The sequence below is a fragment of the Miniopterus natalensis genome, chromosome 13 (assembly GCF_054644295.1).
Source record: "Miniopterus natalensis isolate mMinNat1 chromosome 13, mMinNat1.hap1, whole genome shotgun sequence".
Taxonomy (NCBI): domain Eukaryota; kingdom Metazoa; phylum Chordata; class Mammalia; order Chiroptera; family Miniopteridae; genus Miniopterus; species Miniopterus natalensis.
In genome coordinates this window covers 18,028,679-18,045,673 of record NC_142093.1, presented here as the reverse complement: position 1 = coordinate 18,045,673, position 16,995 = coordinate 18,028,679, and the positions used below count along the sequence as shown (strand labels likewise).

General features: G+C 42.8%; 2 protein-coding genes across 3 annotated transcripts in view; one reads left to right on the top strand and one right to left on the bottom strand.

Annotated features, from left to right (window-relative positions):
• DHX57 (DExH-box helicase 57) overlaps window positions 1–2,248 on the top strand; it is a 42,754-nt gene extending 40,506 nt beyond the window's left edge. The window contains exon 24 of the mRNA XM_016218940.2: window positions 333–2,248. Within this exon, the coding sequence (XP_016074426.2) occupies window positions 333–476 (144 nt within the window). The 3' untranslated portion in view covers window positions 477–2,248. The remainder of the gene's footprint in view (window positions 1–332) is intronic.
• A 5,761-nt stretch (window positions 2,249–8,009) lies between these two features.
• GEMIN6 (gem nuclear organelle associated protein 6) lies at window positions 8,010–10,980 on the bottom strand. Of its 2 annotated transcripts, none has more exons than XM_087823486.1 (3): window positions 10,891–10,980; window positions 10,341–10,483; window positions 8,010–8,737 (listed from the first exon to the last, which is right to left on the bottom strand). In XM_087823486.1, exons 2-3 carry the CDS (start codon window positions 10,472–10,474, stop codon window positions 8,362–8,364), a joined length of 510 nt encoding a protein of 169 aa, XP_087679612.1. In that variant the 5' UTR covers window positions 10,475–10,483; window positions 10,891–10,980; the 3' UTR covers window positions 8,010–8,361. The 2 variants fall into 2 exon arrangements, with proteins under 2 accessions (XP_087679612.1, XP_087679613.1); XM_087823487.1 differs by lacking the exon at window positions 10,891–10,980 and adding an exon at window positions 10,728–10,794.
• Between the last annotated feature and the right edge of the window lie 6,015 nt (window positions 10,981–16,995).

Sequence of the window (16,995 nt, the reverse complement as noted above, 5' to 3'; positions counted from 1 at the left end):
GTCACCAAGCTTTAGTGTGGAGAACACTGCATAAAAGCCACTCTTTCAGATTTAATCTTTTCTTTAAATGATATGTGATAAGGAGCCTTTTTATGTTGGACCCCATTTAGTACATTACAGAGCTGACATTGAATTTCCTATTGTGTCAAGAAATTTGAGAAGCCCTTTTAGAATGAAAATGTGTTTAGTTTCCACCCCCAACCCACCCCACTAATGAAGTTAAAATTAATACCAGAAATCTAGACTAATGATCATCAGTCGGGGCATTTCCTTTGATAACTTTCCCTCCCCCGTTGGTCCTCGCACTGCTTACATGGCAACTCCCATTTTAGGTGGCGGAACTCGTAAAGGAGCTGCGCTGCGAGCTTGACCAGCTCCTCCAGGATAAGATCAAGAACCCAAGCATAGATCTGTGCACATGTCCTCGGGGATCCCGGATCATCAGCACGATTGTGAAGCTTGTCACCACACAGTAAAGACCAGTCTTAGGAGAGTGCTTGCTACTCACCTGCGTCCCGTTCACCTGGGCAACAGCAGCAGCGCCTCTACCTCGAACTAAAGCTGTGCTGGGCTGGCGCTGAGGAAGGAGCCTGGGGCCTGCACTGCCCAGCCGGCTGAGGCACCACATACCTTAGGGAACTTTTCCAGACTGAGTATTTCTAACAGCAGTGGGCACTCCCAGCACAATTGGAGTGTCTGGTAAGACTGTCTAAAACCAGCTTGCCTGTCTCTTTCCCTGTGATGTCCTAGAATGAATGAAATGCGCCTGATCACACACAAGTGAATGTTTAATACAATTCTGTTCTAATCTGTGTATTATTTTTCTCCTGCTTTTTACTGGGGTGAGATAGGGGCATGAGGAGAAATACTGATTGTTTTTTCTGTCATACAGGCTCAACTGAGAGAAGGTAGAACAGAGAAGAAAAAAAATCATGTGAGCAAGAAAGATTAAAATTTCATTTTAGGCTATTGGCTGCAGAGTAAACTTGATTTGTGAGGGATTTTTATTTTCACTCATTCAAGGTAAGCCTTAAGAAACAAACTTAATGAGCTCTTACTCGTTATTAAAACACAAGCTGGTCTTACCCACAACCCTGATTCTTAAACGCAGAGTAGTTCCGGTGTCTCTTCTGCGTGAGGTTTTCCATTTAGAAATCTTCACTCTCTTCTGAACTCACCCAGATCTAATGGCCACATTTCACATACCCAGAGGGGAATTGTAGTGGTGTTCGCAGAGCGGAGTTGGCATGGCTGGGGTAGAAAAGGCTGCCATGCTAGTGTCAGATTTACAGCCATAAAAATACCTTCCATGAGATTGCTCATTTCACCCACCACGTAGGTTAATGGGGCGCCAGCATTTTGAAAGAACAGGAATACATTTACATTTCCCCTCGGCATTCATCAGTGTGGCCAGGAAGAATCCCAGAGAACTGAGTGGAAAAACGTATTCTTGTGTTTGTCTAGCCCTCCGGTTTCATACTGTAGATGGAATTCAAACTAATCAAGAAAAACCACCTCAGTGAAGGATGTTCAGTTTTTAAGATTTTGTTTTAGTTAAGTTTCCAGGAAACTTCTTAGACTGTCCAAGTTGATCAGTATCAGGTGTGTTTAAGCTTCAGTGCACCTATGCATAGAATGTACAGTATTCAAGTGCTGACTTGCTATTGACAGAAGTGGTTAGGCTGGGACATTTAGGAGAAATGAAGGTAAAACTGCACTAAGCCTCTAAAAGTTTTCTAAAGCCAGTTCTGACTTTTGGTGCTACAGTGGAGCTCATGCTGCCCAGCTAGAGCCATGGGGACTTTTAACACAAGTTTGTAGCAGAGCACACAGCCAGGAGATAGTCAACAGCAAACCTTTCCATTCGGATGCTGAGAAATTGCTCCCCTCGGGGAAGCTATTTGTGGGCTGGTTTCTTGCAGCCACGTACAAACGCACAAATCCTATCATTTTATAGATGTGCTGGAACATGAAAAAGGTTGGGGTGCCTTGGCTGAAGGCACAGAATAAGAAAATCCTCACCTCCAAACTATTAAAATTATGGACTATGAAATAAGATTACTCCTGTGATTAAAGATCAAAACACAGTGGAGTATTTCAATGAGAGACTGGATTTCTAAGCCCCAACAAGACGGTCAGCATTTATGTTCATTTTATGGAGAACTCTGTGAATGTTTTCTTAAATATCTGTTTTACTTTTATCGGATTCTAGTTAGGGAACAGTATTAATAAAGTACCTGCTACAAAACTAGCCTGCACTACTGTTTTGTACTATGTCTAACTGAGAAGTTCTCAGAAACTTCAAAAAGCTAAACATTCTTATAGAGGTGGTCATAGGTTGACAAAGCCTTAGCTCTGTCTTCTTCCTCCTTGAGTTCATATCTATCACAACTCAAACTCCCTGAAAAGTACTCAACTTTGGTCTTCATCTTCCCATTCTATTGTCTGAGCATTTTAAGTAGTTTATCAAAGCACAGCCTGTGGATCTGTAGGCATGTGGTAAATGTTCCCTTTTCTTTCTAGTCAATGGTTTAAAAATGTCTCTAAAAGGTTATTGTAAAGTAAGATCTTGTGAAAGTACTTTGTAAAACTAAATTAGGGCTGAGGGTGTGGTTTTCCGATGTAGCCCAGGCTGGTTTTATGGGGACCGCACTCTGTGTCATGCTCTCTCAGTTGCTAGACTGAGAGCTGGTGAGCTTGGGCTTACACACTGAGGATGCCCTTTGCGGCTTCCCGAGACAGCAGGATGTGCTCACATGGCCATTGCTGGGCTTGAGCAACGGAGGCAGATAAGGCTGGCTCTTTCCTCCTAAATCATGCTGGAATTAAGCATAATTCCTAGGGCTTATTTTCCTCCAAATGCAGATGAAAAGTTTACTTAAAATATTTAGCCAGTTAATAAATACAAGGCAAGCTGTTGTTTTCAGAAGTTAGATCTTGATTGTGCATCTGTGTCAGTCAATATTTGAGTGCTCACAGTACAGAGTGCCTCGGGTAGAAACACAGATAGTTTATTGTCCCAGCGATAGTTTCAGACTGTTTCAGATTCACAGCTTTCTCCCATGTCTTTTAGTCTCACAAATGGGACACTGCAATGACTATGTGGACAGTTAACCGTGATGAGTCATTAGCACAGTGAGACTTTATTCTTGCTATTTCTGAGTTATCTCCAAAACAATGTGTCAAAAAGATTGGTCTTAAATAAGATTTATAGTCAATCACTAATTCTTAGGGTGCTTTAAAATCTTAGATATTTTAATAATTTATTTTATCAGAGGCAGAAAGAATTCTTTTGGAGAATCACGCATGCCCCTTATAGGAATGAGCGGAATCTATGACGCATAAAGATGTGGGATGGCAACCCAAGCATGAACCTATTCGCACAGACAGTCTGGCCTCTTTGCCCGGTTTCGGCCAGCCTGGGTCTACTCCTGAGTCAGTTCTAACCCAGCTAATAGAGTAAATAAGCCAGAAATCACTGCCTGGGTGAGGTAACTATGAGGAGGATGGCTTAGAGTGGATTGACTGGAACTATTTCACTTTTTAAGGAAAGAAACAAATGGCAGCAAAAGCCAGTATGAGAGGTTTGTTTGAAAAAGCAAGTTCCAAGGGGTGGCCTTAGAAATTCAGCCCAGTCCGATAACTACCAACATTGAGAATCAGTGTTTAGGATGATGACCCTGACATATTATAATATTGCTGAATATGGTATAATAACATACATCAACATTTTCAACAGAAGCATTTCAGACAGTGAGGGCTTATTAATAGTATTCCTTATTACTGCTACCTCTTCCAACCTAGGTTTTACTGGAAATGGCCAGAAGGAGTTCATTTTCCTTTCAAGTTGAATGAATTTATGTGATAAAGAAGAGATTATTCATGGCTATTTTTTTCTACAAAAATTAAAGACAGGATAACTTAGCCAAAATGACTCATTTACTTCCTAAGAGTCCCATTTTAATAAGTTTCACTTCATTCTATCCTTGCATTTCAAATGTATTTGAACAAAAGTATTTGTTAACCTTTCAAGTAAGACTTTATTTGTCCATAGAAGTTGATTAACTATAACAAATACAGGACCTTATCATATACAAAGACTATAAAGAAGTTTTCTCACAGGAGAAAATATAATTTTGTGTGTTTTAAACCACTTGTTCTCAACTAAAGTCGGTTTTGCCCACCAGTGGACATTTGGCAATATCTAGAGATGCTGTTGTGACAACTGGGGGGGGACAGGGTACTTCTGGCATCTAGTGATTAGAAACCAGGGGTGCTGCTAAATATCCTACAATGCACAAGATAACCCCCAACAAAAAATTATCCAGTCCAAAATGTCAGTAGTGCCAAGGCAGAGAAACCATGTTTAAACAAAATGAGATAGGTAAGCACTTACAAAGTCTAGCTACTAGTTACTAATCAAATATAAATTATTCCATGGTTGTCTCTGAAAATGTGAATATATTTTGACTAATGAAAGCAAAATATCTGCCAAATCAACTCTAATGAACATATACTGTATGTTCTGCCTGGGACTGAGGGTGGGAATGGGAATCGACTACAAATGGGCTAAGGGATGTCATGGGATAATGGAAAGGTTTTTTAAAAAAAAAGAATGGATTGTGATGACCGCTGCACAACTCAAGGTTACTAAAAATCACTGAATTATACACATAAAGTGGATGGATTTTATGTGAATAATACCTTAATAAAGCTCTTTTTAAAAATACGTATGAATACTACAAAGAAAAACAGTAACTTCACAGTGGAAGAACCTGACAGGCACCACCTTAACTAAGCGATCACAGATAAAACATCACCAGAAATGGGACAAATAAATGTCATGGCCTCCCGATATAATGTTCTGAGAACCCACTATCACTTCCAGGGTGTTCCAGTGCATACTGAATTCAATCGTAAACAAACATCAAACACCCAAATTGAGGGTTATTCCACAAAATAACTGGCCTATATTCTAAAAGGTCACTGTCATTAGTCAAAGAGAGACTGAGGAACTATTCTAGACTAAAGGGACATGACAATTGGATGCAGTACATGAACCAAGGAACAAAAACACTTTTCGTGTCTGTGAAGATCATTGAGATGATAAGTGAAATCTGGATTAGGTCTGTATTAAATCACAGTACTATATCAATGTTTATTTCCTTATTTTGACTGTAGTCATTTAGGAGAATGTACTCATTTTCCCATTGTGTCCATGATTTACTCTCAAACAGTACAAAGGGAGGAAAAAACGAACTCATTCCTACACAAACATGGAAATGCAAATGTGGTAATAAGATGTTAACATTTGCTGGAGAAAAGATCAGAGAATTCTTTGTCCTGTTCTTGCAAATTTTCTGTAAATCTAACATGTCCAAATAAGTTAATTGCAGTGTACCTGTATGCTATAATGTCAGTGGGTCTATTTGAGTAAAAATTAGATAGAAGCCAAGAAACAGATATGACAAGATAATGAGAATATAGGAGAAATAATTTCTGGAAAATGAAGATTTTTTTAAAAATGAAGATATGAATCCAACAGTACCCACAGTGGAAATAAACACATGGGGAAATACTAATAAACAAAACACCTTAAACACCATTTTATGTTCAGTAGCAAAAATTAAACAAAATGTTAATACTCTAAGGGTCTGATGAAATTTGTATATATACTTATTTAGTGCTCTTATCAAAGTAAAGCAGCACAAACCATTTAAAAAAAACAAGGAAAGCCTGGCCAAGCGTGGCTCAGCTGTTGAGCATCGACATAGGATCCAGGAAATCGAGGTTTGATTCCTAGTCAAGGCACATGCCCGGGTTGCGGGCTCCATCCCCAGTTGGGGGCATGCAGGAGGCAGCCAATCAGTGATGACTCTCTCATCATTGATGTTTCTTTCTCTCTCCCTTACTCTCTCTGAAATCAATAAAGATATGTTTTTAAAAAAACAAGGAAAAACCTACCTAAGTTTATACGCTTTGATAGTACTTTCATTTGTAGGCGACTTAAATTGTCGTTGATAATGGCAATGAAGGTATTCATGAAGATATTCTTTGCAACAAAAAGAACAACAAATGTCAAAATTTAGGGGAGTGTTTTAGTAAGTGTGGTTTATCAACATAATAGGATAGTCTTTAATACTAAAATTATGAAAACAAACAAAAACTTAAAAACTATATACATTGATTACAATTATGTAACAACTCTTAAAGGATTAGAAAGTAATATACAAAAGTATAAAGCATGTATGGGTACTAGAATAATTTTTTAATAAAAGAAAAATCTTTTAATTTGTTTGAACAATAAAATCCAACTGTATAATAATAATAAAGGCAGGAGGAAACTTATGGAGGTGATAGATATGCTTATAGCACACACTCTGGTGATGGTTTCACAGGGGTATCTTCAACCTATCAAGTTGTATATATTTAATATGTGCAGCTTTTTATGTTAATCATTGTATGTTAACGCAATTAGATTTGGCAGTAGAAGCAATTAAGTATATGCAATTATAGTCCTTCACTGCTCTGATTTCTCCCAAAATGTAGGCATGGATTTTAGTAATCCTTACTCGACTCCAGCATTCTAGAATCTGCTTCAAGGCATCATGACGTTTCTACCAGTTCTCATCAAACAATATGACTGTGAATGTTTTAAATTTTCCATTGATTTTTTTAAAACTTTTCATGGAAAAACCTATTTCAGCAACAACTTCTCTAGGAAAAGGTGGAGAGATTAGGAAATCAGATGAACAATGGGATAGGAAGAAATCAGTGCAAAGGTTGGAAACTTTGTTCCAAGGGGACAAAAAAAAATACTCAGTGAGAATCACCTTTGTTTTGAACAGCATTCTCGATACCCTTTGTTTTCAAAGGCTGCCCTGGCTACTGCCTCCATCTGGCAAGGGAGTGCAGCGAACTTGGGGGAGGAATCTCCCTCTGGGCATCTGGAACCAGAAGAGGGATCTGAAACAGTTGAGTTAAACTCCTGGGAGAGAATCTTAGCTGAGGAACTGGCTGGGAAAACTCCCCAAGCAGGCAGGTTTCCATGGCAGAGCCAGATCATTAACTTCTTCAGCACTCAGGCAAATTGTTTAAACAACCAGAAGACTCAATTGCCAAGAAAGAGTCTCTATCCTCAGCTCATTAGTTGGACAGCAAATAAATCTACCAACACCAATGCACCTGTCCCTGCACCAAGGACCAAGCCCGAATAATGCTGTGAATAATTGCCTACATGGTTTACTCCTCCCAAGACCGCCTCAGTTTGTCAATCTTTTCCATGCCAAGTTTAATTTTATTTCCCTTCCCCTATTTGCTTTGCGAAGACATTCTAGGGTCACAGGCAGAAAGGCTGTGCACTAAATTTCACTTACAGGATCGTGGGACTTTAAAGTTGTGAAGGAAGGACTTTCTGTAAAGGGCCATATTTTTCTTAAATACAATCCATACGGTTTCTGTTTGCAATGCTCAACTCTGCCATTATGTCTAAGCAGCAGGTGCATATAAAACAAACTAGTAAGTGTGTTCCAATAAAACTTTAACAGATGGAGGCAACAGGCTGGATTTCTCCCAAGGGCCCAAATTTTGTTAACCCCTCTCCTAGGGAGTCAGGGCCTCGGAGTTCTACTCTAATAATGACCTTGGGTTCATTCTAGACATGCCCATGAAAAAAATCCCCCAACTAGTAATCTGAGATGCCTTTCTAGGCCAGAAGCCTCCATATGGAGCCCAAGCCCTGACTGGCTTCCATGGGTCAGGGGTAGCGAAGCACACTTCCTGCACTTTCCCCTCAGTGAAGCCTAACCTGAGAAATGGAACTGAGTTGAATTCAGCCGCAGGATACCTGTTACACTTACCTTTTTCCTCAGGTATCAGCCCGTTCTCACTTGAAAGGCTTTGAGAGTTAATAAGGCTTATGTGAAGATTTTTACCAGTAGTCAAAACTTTCAAGTTTCAACCAGTTTCATCATCACACCAATAAATAAATCTTTAAACAGACAAATATAGTTAGTGCAAAGGACTTAATATACTTTATATTGAATGTAACGTTGCATTTGTTCCAAATACAGTTCTTGCAAATCTAACAAAAATGGAGATATAGCCCCATCAAAAGAAAAGATTTAAACAATTCTGATGTCCCTGTGCTAATTTTGTTGCATGTGATGTTATCCTTGCCACAGTTCACTTGTTTATTAGCACTCATAGTCCATCTCTTTGATTTTACCAAAACAACAAATTAAAACACACACACTGTGTGCCTTTAAAGTCCCATAATATGATGGCCTTAACATTCAAGACATTTTATAAAGGGGGGAAAAAAGAGAAGTCTTACTTCAGTGATCCATAGTCCTTGGCCTCTCATTGGAAGGCTGCCAGATGTCCTTGAATAAGATCCTGAACACGGGACAGGATAATCTCATTAGAACTGCTGCAATTTTCTGGACCATACGGTGGGTCTATGGTCAGGACCCCAGCCACACAGAGAGTCCTGGATGAATCTCCCTGTTCAGTGACAGGGATGTGGTTCTTCTCGAGCCATTTCTTTAGGCTGTTCTTTCGATTTTCCAGATCCTCAACATGGTATGCTTGGGAGTCTCCCGACGTGAACAAATGCATCAGCTTCTCTCTCACCTCATGGTCCCCTTCACTCACAGTTTCAACAGTCTGCACAGCATGTCCCATAATTCCGGTCACAGACATGCTGCCATCTTCAAGGAAGTTCACGAGGACGATACTTTGGAGGAAAAGTAAGTTCAGAGTGGATTTGCAAAAGAAAAACTTAAAGGCCCATAAAACTATGAAAGCAGCAATGGAATGAGAGGCATCAACCCCAGCAAGTCATTAGAATAATAGGGAATGCTCTTCTCTGTTTTAAAATTAATCCTCTCAGCACTAGATGTTTTCACTTGTTCAGTAAGCATTCATTGAGGGTCCTAAACATCTAAACTTTTTGTCCAGCCTAAAGCTAATCCTTGTGGGAGGCAATGGAAGCATTAAAGAGTTATGAATGCCTTAAATGTGTATTGAAAAGAAGAGATAGTACAGATTTAACTTTTAGAGTTAAAAAAACACAATTGAATAACCCCTTCAAAGCAAACCAAAGAAAATAATAAAGCACAAAATAAAATCGAAAACGAGTCAATAAGAGAATAAAAGTCAAAAGTTGATTCTTTGAAAAAAAATTCACAAAACTCAGAAAGATTAATAAGAAAGAAAGAAGGCCCTGGCTGGATAGCTCAGTTGCTTAGAGCATCGCCCTGATGCACCAAGGTTGTGGGTTTGATCTCTAGTCAGGGCACATACAAGCAGCAACCAATGAATGGCAAACGGATGTTTCTCTCCCTCTCTCTCTACAATCAACAAATTAAAAAAAAAAATTTTTAAAGACATATAAATAACAGTAGGAATAAGGCAGTATAAAGTATTAAGAACAAATTTATGCTAATAATTTTGAACTTAAAACAGAAAACTTCCTGAAAAATGTTTCTACTACTGACTCACACAAAAAAAGAGTGTGTAAATAGTCCTATAATCTTTAAATAAAAATTGAATAACTAGTTTAACATGGCAGCATGGCAGTTATGGCTCAGTTGGTTGAGCATTGGCCTATGGCACCAGGAGGCCATGGGTTTGATTCCACGGTCAGGGCACGTGCCCAGGTTGCGGGTGTGCAGGAGGCAGCCAATCCATGTTTCTCTCTCTCCCTCTCCCTTCCTCTCTCTAAAATCAAGTCAATTAAAAATAAACTACATCATCATAACACAATAAACTCAATCAAGAATGTGTTCAATTCTATCAGACAAATGACTCCCTTTCTTCAACAAATAAGGGATATGGAAAATTAAAAAGAGAAAGTGCAGAGTTAAAGATTAAGATACTTAAGAGATTTATCAAGCAAATTGATAAGCCAATATAAAAAGATACTTTGGAGACAGGGGAATCTGAATGCAGACTGGGATTTAGCTAACATCAACATTACTATTACTTTTGTTAGGTGTTATAATATTGTGCTTACATTTATTAAAGAGTCCCTATCTACTAAGAGATACATTAAAGTATTTAAAATTATATGCCTACAACTGGCTTTAAAATGCGTGGAAGGAGGGGTAAGGTTAGTCTGCTTGTTACACTGTTCTCTTCACATCTGTGTCTGTCTGAAACTTTCCAATAAAATGCAGTAAGAAAAAAGTGTCATTTCTACGCACGTGGCTGGTCTGACAAGGTGATCCACGGTGAGCTGCACTTAGACTCAAGGGCAATGAAATCCCTACATGGAATGATTAGCTTTTCATTTGCGTTTGGCTGCGACCGAGGGAGCAGGACCCACCCCGACTCACTTGGCCGAGACGGGGTCTGTGGTTAGAAGCCATCCTCTGTACTCCTTGTCGCTCGCTGTCACTCTGACTTCTTTGTAAGTGTAATCTTGCCATTCTAAGGGGCCTTTCTGCATCCATTCATCCGCCGCTGCCATGGGCCAGATCTGAAACCACCACCAGTTCGGGTTAAAATACACGTTCCACCCAAGCACCTGTCCTGCCCCTCATCTCCAGCCTACAGGTCAAGAACACCTGCGATTGGCCTCAGGCTCCGCATAAGAAAAAGTACCGTATTTCCTACCCAGTCCGAAAGCCTCGGGGTCACCGGGTCTCCGCTGGGCGCATCCGGGGTACGGGCCGCCTCCGCCCCCCCCCCCCCCCCCCCCGGTCGCCTCCGCGGGCCCCGACCTCCGGTCTGCGGGCGCTGGAGCCCCTCAACTCTGCTCTCCTTCGACCAAAGGAGGTCACTCCACGCCACCTTTAGCCAAAAACCGAAAGAGAAAACCCCGCGAGCCGCCCATTCGCGCTCTGGGTCCCCCGCATCTCCCCGGGGAGAGGCCCGAACCCCGACCTGTCACGACAGCCCCTTAAAATGCGTGCGGGGAGCGAGCAGAAGCGGGGCGCGGCGGAGCTGACCTCCGGCCCGGCCCGCCCGCGGGGCTCTCGGCCGTGCCCACGCCGGCGCCCGAGCGCTCAGTCCCGCGGGCGAGACCAGCGCCCGTTAAACGCGGCAGCGCGCAGCCCAGCGCCCCCGCCGAGGAGGCGGCTCTTCCGGCGGAGCCGGGCCCAGCGTGCTGTGCGCCACGCGTCACTTCCTGCCCCCAGAACCCTCCGGTTTGTAGTCCTCGGCCCTGGTCAAAGCTGGAGGTCCGAGGGTCGCGGGCGGGGGCGGGGCGGAGCTCCCAGGGGAGGAACAGTGAGCCTCGCTGTTCGCTGGGCACCCCTCTCCGCTGCCACGGTGGACATTTCAGAAAAAATTTTTTAAGAGGAAGATGCTCGTGCAGGTGCTCGTTGATAGAAACGGAATCCGCTTTTGCCTCGGATTCAAAGCCGTGACCCCGCCAGGTCCCCGAAGGCTCTGGGAGGTGAGGCGAGGGGCCTGGGAGGAGAGCGCAGAGCCCAGGTATTTCCGCGCGCCCCGTCCGTGCGGGGGCGCTCGGCTCAGCCCTGCGGGCGTGGGAGCGGGGAGGGGACGCGCGCTCGGCGGGTCGCGCCGCCCCCGTGGGAAAGGGCGGGGGACGCGTCCCCGAGCCTCGCTGGCGCCAGGCACGGTCCAGAATTTTTTCTGGACTGTGATCCTGAAAAATGCTACAAGGTGGTAAATGTTCCTGGAGATGGTGAACACCAAGGGAAATTTACAAAAACTGAGAGGACTATCAAACCGTGATGTAGAAGACTTTGAAAATTAATCAGCTTTTTCCTTACTACTTGGAACTTGAGTTTTGTGTAATCCTGAAGTACTATATTGTTTCTTATTGTCATTTTAAAAAAAACAAAAAACTTTCCACCAACCTACACTAACACTCATTGAATGATTGGCTGATTATATTAATGTGGCTTTAGTGGATTAAATTAGATTTTGCCAGTTAAAGTTCTTTGTAAATCTACAAAGAGCTAATAGAAATACTGTTATTATAAAGTGAAGGAAAACGTTTGACCTCGTAAAAATCCAGTTTAAAAGAATTAACAACCATCTGTATTGCACAATGAAAGACTTTATATATATACACATAATTGTTATGTATACATAATTCTACATATAGAAGCTAGCTTCAAGCTGTTAAAGTGATGAGGCAGGGCAATTTCCCTCCCTTCTCTCCTCTCTCCCATTAGTCTCCTAACTAAAAGGCTCATTCTCAGCATCTGCTGATGCAAATCATTGATGGAAGTTCCCTAACACACAAGTTCTCAGAGAAACTCTCCTGTAGCCTGAGGTCACTAAGACGAGATGGTACCTTCTTTCCCGTTGATGCGCCTGGTACATCCCCCATACCAGTTGGTGTCCCTTCTCTCACATTCTCTACTTTTCTCCCTCTCTTCCCAGTCCCTCTCCCTCCACCTCCTTCCTAATGTCTGCCTCCCCCTCAAACCTTCACACACACATTTAATCCCTTCCTCTGCCAATACCACAATTGCTTATTTTAGATTTTGGAGTACATTTATTTTAATTTTAGCAAGAAATATTTTTTAAAGAGGTTTCTTAAGTGCCCTGAAGAAAAGCAAAAGTTTAAAAATTGTCAATAGTCTTAAATTGTTCACTGTTCTTTTTCATTATTATTAATATTTCATTGATTTCAGATAGAGGAAGGGAGAGAGAGTCATTGATTGGCTGCCTCCTGCAGGCCCCTCACCGGGGATGGGGCCCACAACCCGGGCATGTGCCCTGACCAGGAATCAAACCGCAGTCTCTCGGATCATAGGTAGATGCTCAGCTGCTGAGCCGCGCCAGCCAGGCCGCTGTTCTTTATCATGGTGCAAAGATAAACCTGGCCTGCCTGGGCTAAACTGTCACAAATTTCAATTCACAGTGTTCGAACCTCCACAAACATGGCAGCAAAGGAGAGCAGGGGAGAAGGGCCCAGGAAAATCAGCCCGTCTCTGAACTTTCATTCAGGTGGGGGCCGAGGGGTGGACCCACAGCAAGGGCAGCCCCTCCTCTTGACCCCCAGGGAGTTCCAGGCTGTCCTTGGAGCTCAGGAGGTATTTTGGATGAGATGCTTCTGCGGGTCACGGAGATGCTGGGTACTCTCCTGATGCGAATCCCATGCAGAGAACACCTCAGCAGTTTGTATACCTCCATTGTGCCCTGGACCAAGTCCTTTCACCTTGCACGCACATCACGTATTTCTGGCACCGCTCTTACCCACAGCTATTTGCGTCCAGCCTCTGGCCGTCCACGATTTTTAAAAATTGTATAGGCTTGACTCTTGACCTTTTGAGGTGCTTCTTTTTAGAGGATGGTATACATCATATAAATCTTAAGAGAGAACTGAAGACCCTCCTAGCCAGCCCCTGCAGGCCCTGGCCATGGTCAGAGGAAGAGGCTGGGGGTGTTCAACACCGCTGCTGGTGCAGTTGCTGTGGGTGATAGGGAGCCCCCAGGGCCATGCAGAAGGACTGGGCTGGGGGGTCCTTGTCTCCAGGCTGGCTTGAGGAGTAGTCATCCTCACTTCCATGCTGGCTGGAGGAATGGTATTCCTGGATTTCAGGCTGCCTGGGGGAGTGGGCATCGTCACTTCCTTGCTAGCTGGGTGTCTGTCAGGGTCTGTTGTCTTCTGCCTTGATGCCTGAACACCCTGAGTTAGGGACAGACTGATGTTGGGGTCAGTGGAGAGGCAGGGCCTTACCCTGATCCTGTGGCCCTTCATCTTGGTTTTTGTACTATCTAGGATTAAATATGTCCCCATATTATTATACTTTCTTTCTGTTACTAACTCCTGTATCTTCTGCTCAAACCCCAGTTTCTTCATTTTTTCTGTGACGTGGGGGGTCCAAGTCACCCCAGGGGGCTCCTATAGTGCCTCAGTTCCTCTGCCTGGCCATTGCTGACCCAGGGGTCCTTCATTATATCTTCCAGGGTTGGTCTTTGGCTGGGGTCATCATTAATTTTGTTAAAATTTTTTGAGATTCTAAAGACAAAAAGTACGGTACAAGGAAGTGCCCACTCAATGTCTGCTGCTTCTCCTCTTCAAGTGTGTCCCCCTCAAATGGCAGTTTCCCGTCAGCACCTGGTAGAGAAGTACCCCCACACTCCAGACATCAGCCTTGTGCCGTCATAGAGTTTGCACTGCAAGATCTCTGGGGCTGTATAGGAGACGGTGCCACAGAAGGTGCACAGTTTGTCATCTGTAAATTTCCTGCTGAAGCCAAAGTTGGCTAACTTAACATTAATGTGACTGTCTAGAAGGACGTTCCCAGGCTTCAGGTCCCTATGGACTATCCCCTCTGATGGCAATACTGTACTGCTGAGAGTAGTTGCCAGAACATGGCTCGGGCTTTCTCCTCCATCATGAGCCATAGTTCCCCTCTGCTCACGTGCTCCATGAAGACATAGTTTGTTCTTGGTGGTAACTACCTCGAATAACTTTAGGATGTTTGGGCAACTTAAGTCCTTAAGACAATGGACTCCTCATAAAACTCTGGAAGAACCCTGCCGCCTCACAAACTTTCACAACAACCTCAGTGCCAGTCAAAGTCTGCCAGGCCAGCCTCACCTGGGCAAAGGATCCCTTGCCAATGGTGTGCAGGAGGGTGTAATCACCAATATGGCACTCCTGGATGGCAGAGAGGGCTGCAAAGTATCAGACATGGTGACTCAAAAAGAAAAATAAGGCCCTGCCAGGCGTAGCTCAGCGGTTGAGCAACGACCTAGGATCCAGGAGATCACAGTTCAATTCCTGGTCAGGGCACATGCCTGGGTTGCAGGCTCGATCCCCAGTCAAGGGCGTGCAGGAGGCAGCCAATCAATGACTCATCATTGACGTTTCTCTGTCTCTGCCTTCCTCTGTCTAAAAAATCAATAAAGATATATTTAAAAAAAAAAAAAATGTCCACCTCTGAGTTCCTAAAAATGACTACAGTGGTCTAGGCAAGATATAATAAAGTCCTAGCCTAAGTTGATAGCAGTGGACATGAAAAAGAGAAAAAGGGAATAGATTCAACAAATATTTCAAAGGAGAAATCAATGGGATTTAGTGATTGATTGGGGCAAGGGCATGTCAAGAACTTTGGTACTAGGTCTTTCACAGAAATTCTCTTTGTTCTTTTCTTCATTCATAACCCTGCCTTTCTCTTCATTTCTTCAGGATATCAGGCTCCAAATAGTTATTATATTTACTAAATTAAGTAAGAAAATTTCTCCATGGAATAAAAAATGTTTCAATAGCACTTTATCTGTATTTATGGCATGAGGCAGCTCTGAGGTACCTCCTCCAAGCTCTTATAAACTAACTCTAAACATTAAGTAAAATGGATGTGATAAGATCTGTGATTCATCTGCACAAAGAGACCATCTGTAATATGGGTAACCAAAGAATGTTGGGGTGACTGGAAATTCCAAACTAAATGACCTGGTTGCATTTTGTGAAAGCAGGGCTGGACTGGGATTGTATTTTAGTAGATGAAAACTTAATTATATTGAACCCTACTGAGACATTCAGTAACCCAGGGTTGGCAGCAGCAGGAGTAAAAGAAGAAAGGTCAGCAAGCAAAAGATTGGGAGGTATTTCTCGGAGACTCTGAATCTGGAAGATACTTTCCAGAAATATATCCATATAGTGAGGAGTGGATGCTCCATTATGTCTCACCCTGGCCTTGAATAGACACTGTGTCCCTAAAACTGTCTGTCTCTCTATATTCCAATTCCATGCTCACCATGCTGCCTGTGACTCCTCGCTGGTTTTCTAGGTATACTGTTTATCAGGAGACGGAAACATGAGCACTGTCTAGTCAATAGAAAGGGATAGACCAGACATCACACACTAGGGGCCAAAGGTCCTATCAGGACATGAAGAGGCTTAATATCTGCACAGTGTTAAGTTGCTTTATAATTTGTAAGCTTTTAGAAAGGTTTGCTCTCTCTTTGTCACAACTAGTCCCCACCACTGTTGTTTGACACTTGTCTCTTTCATATGTTTATATTGCTTGCCTTGATCCCTACAGGAAATTGAGTTTGCAATTCTGGAATTATTCCTACTACTGTGTAAATAAATAAGTTCGCAGAGTAAATTATACCTGAATCTCTTGTGAGTTTGACTGGTGGAAATCAGCCTCAGTGTGTCTCGTCAACCGTTGGGCCAGTTCAAGGCCAGAACATGGGCTGTGGGTAGTAGCTTCACCAAGGAAATGTCAGTCACAGGACTTACTGTTAGATCTGAATAGTCTTTCCAGGTGACTCCTCCATCTCCTTGTTGCCTTTCCTCCTTTTCTTTTTCCTTTTTTTTGGTGCCGACCGGAAATCGAATAAGCAACCTTTCAGTGCATGGGACGATGCCCACTAACCAGGCCGCACCGGACAGGGCGCCGCGCCTCCTTTTCAGCTGTGCCCCTCTGATACCATTTTGTAGCCTGTTGTTATTTACATATGTGTTGGGGCAGTAACTGCAGGTCAGCTCATTTAACAATCCTTTCCCACAACCTCCTGATTAATGAGGCTTGAAAGCTAAAACTCATTCTCAGCTTCCTTTGTAGGTAGAAGTGGCCATAGGAATATTTCAGTCCAATGAGATACACGTGGACATTCCTAGGAAGGCTGTCTCTTCTGAAATAAAAAGAAAGCAAAGCCTCCTAAGAAAGAGAAGGCCTTTTTGTCCCTTAACCATTTCTCCTCCAGCCTGTCTGGCTTGGACATAAGGCCCAGAGGCGAGGCAGCCTCTTGCCACCATGAGGAAACATGCACAAGAAGGCCTCTATGCCAAGCAGAAAAATGCAAGATAAAAAGAGCCAGACTAGACCTGGACTACCTACTTCAGATTGCTTTTGTTTGGGATGAATAAACTCCTGTCAGTTTAAGCAACTGCTTTAAGTGTTTCCACCCCTAACAAAATTTTTCCTAACTTGTCTCCCTAACAAAGTCCTCAGGAGAGTGACCATGCTTTATCTTTATATCCTCTGTACCCTGATCAGTGCCGGCATATAGTAGGCATTCAACATATATTTGCTTAACCAATTAATAAAT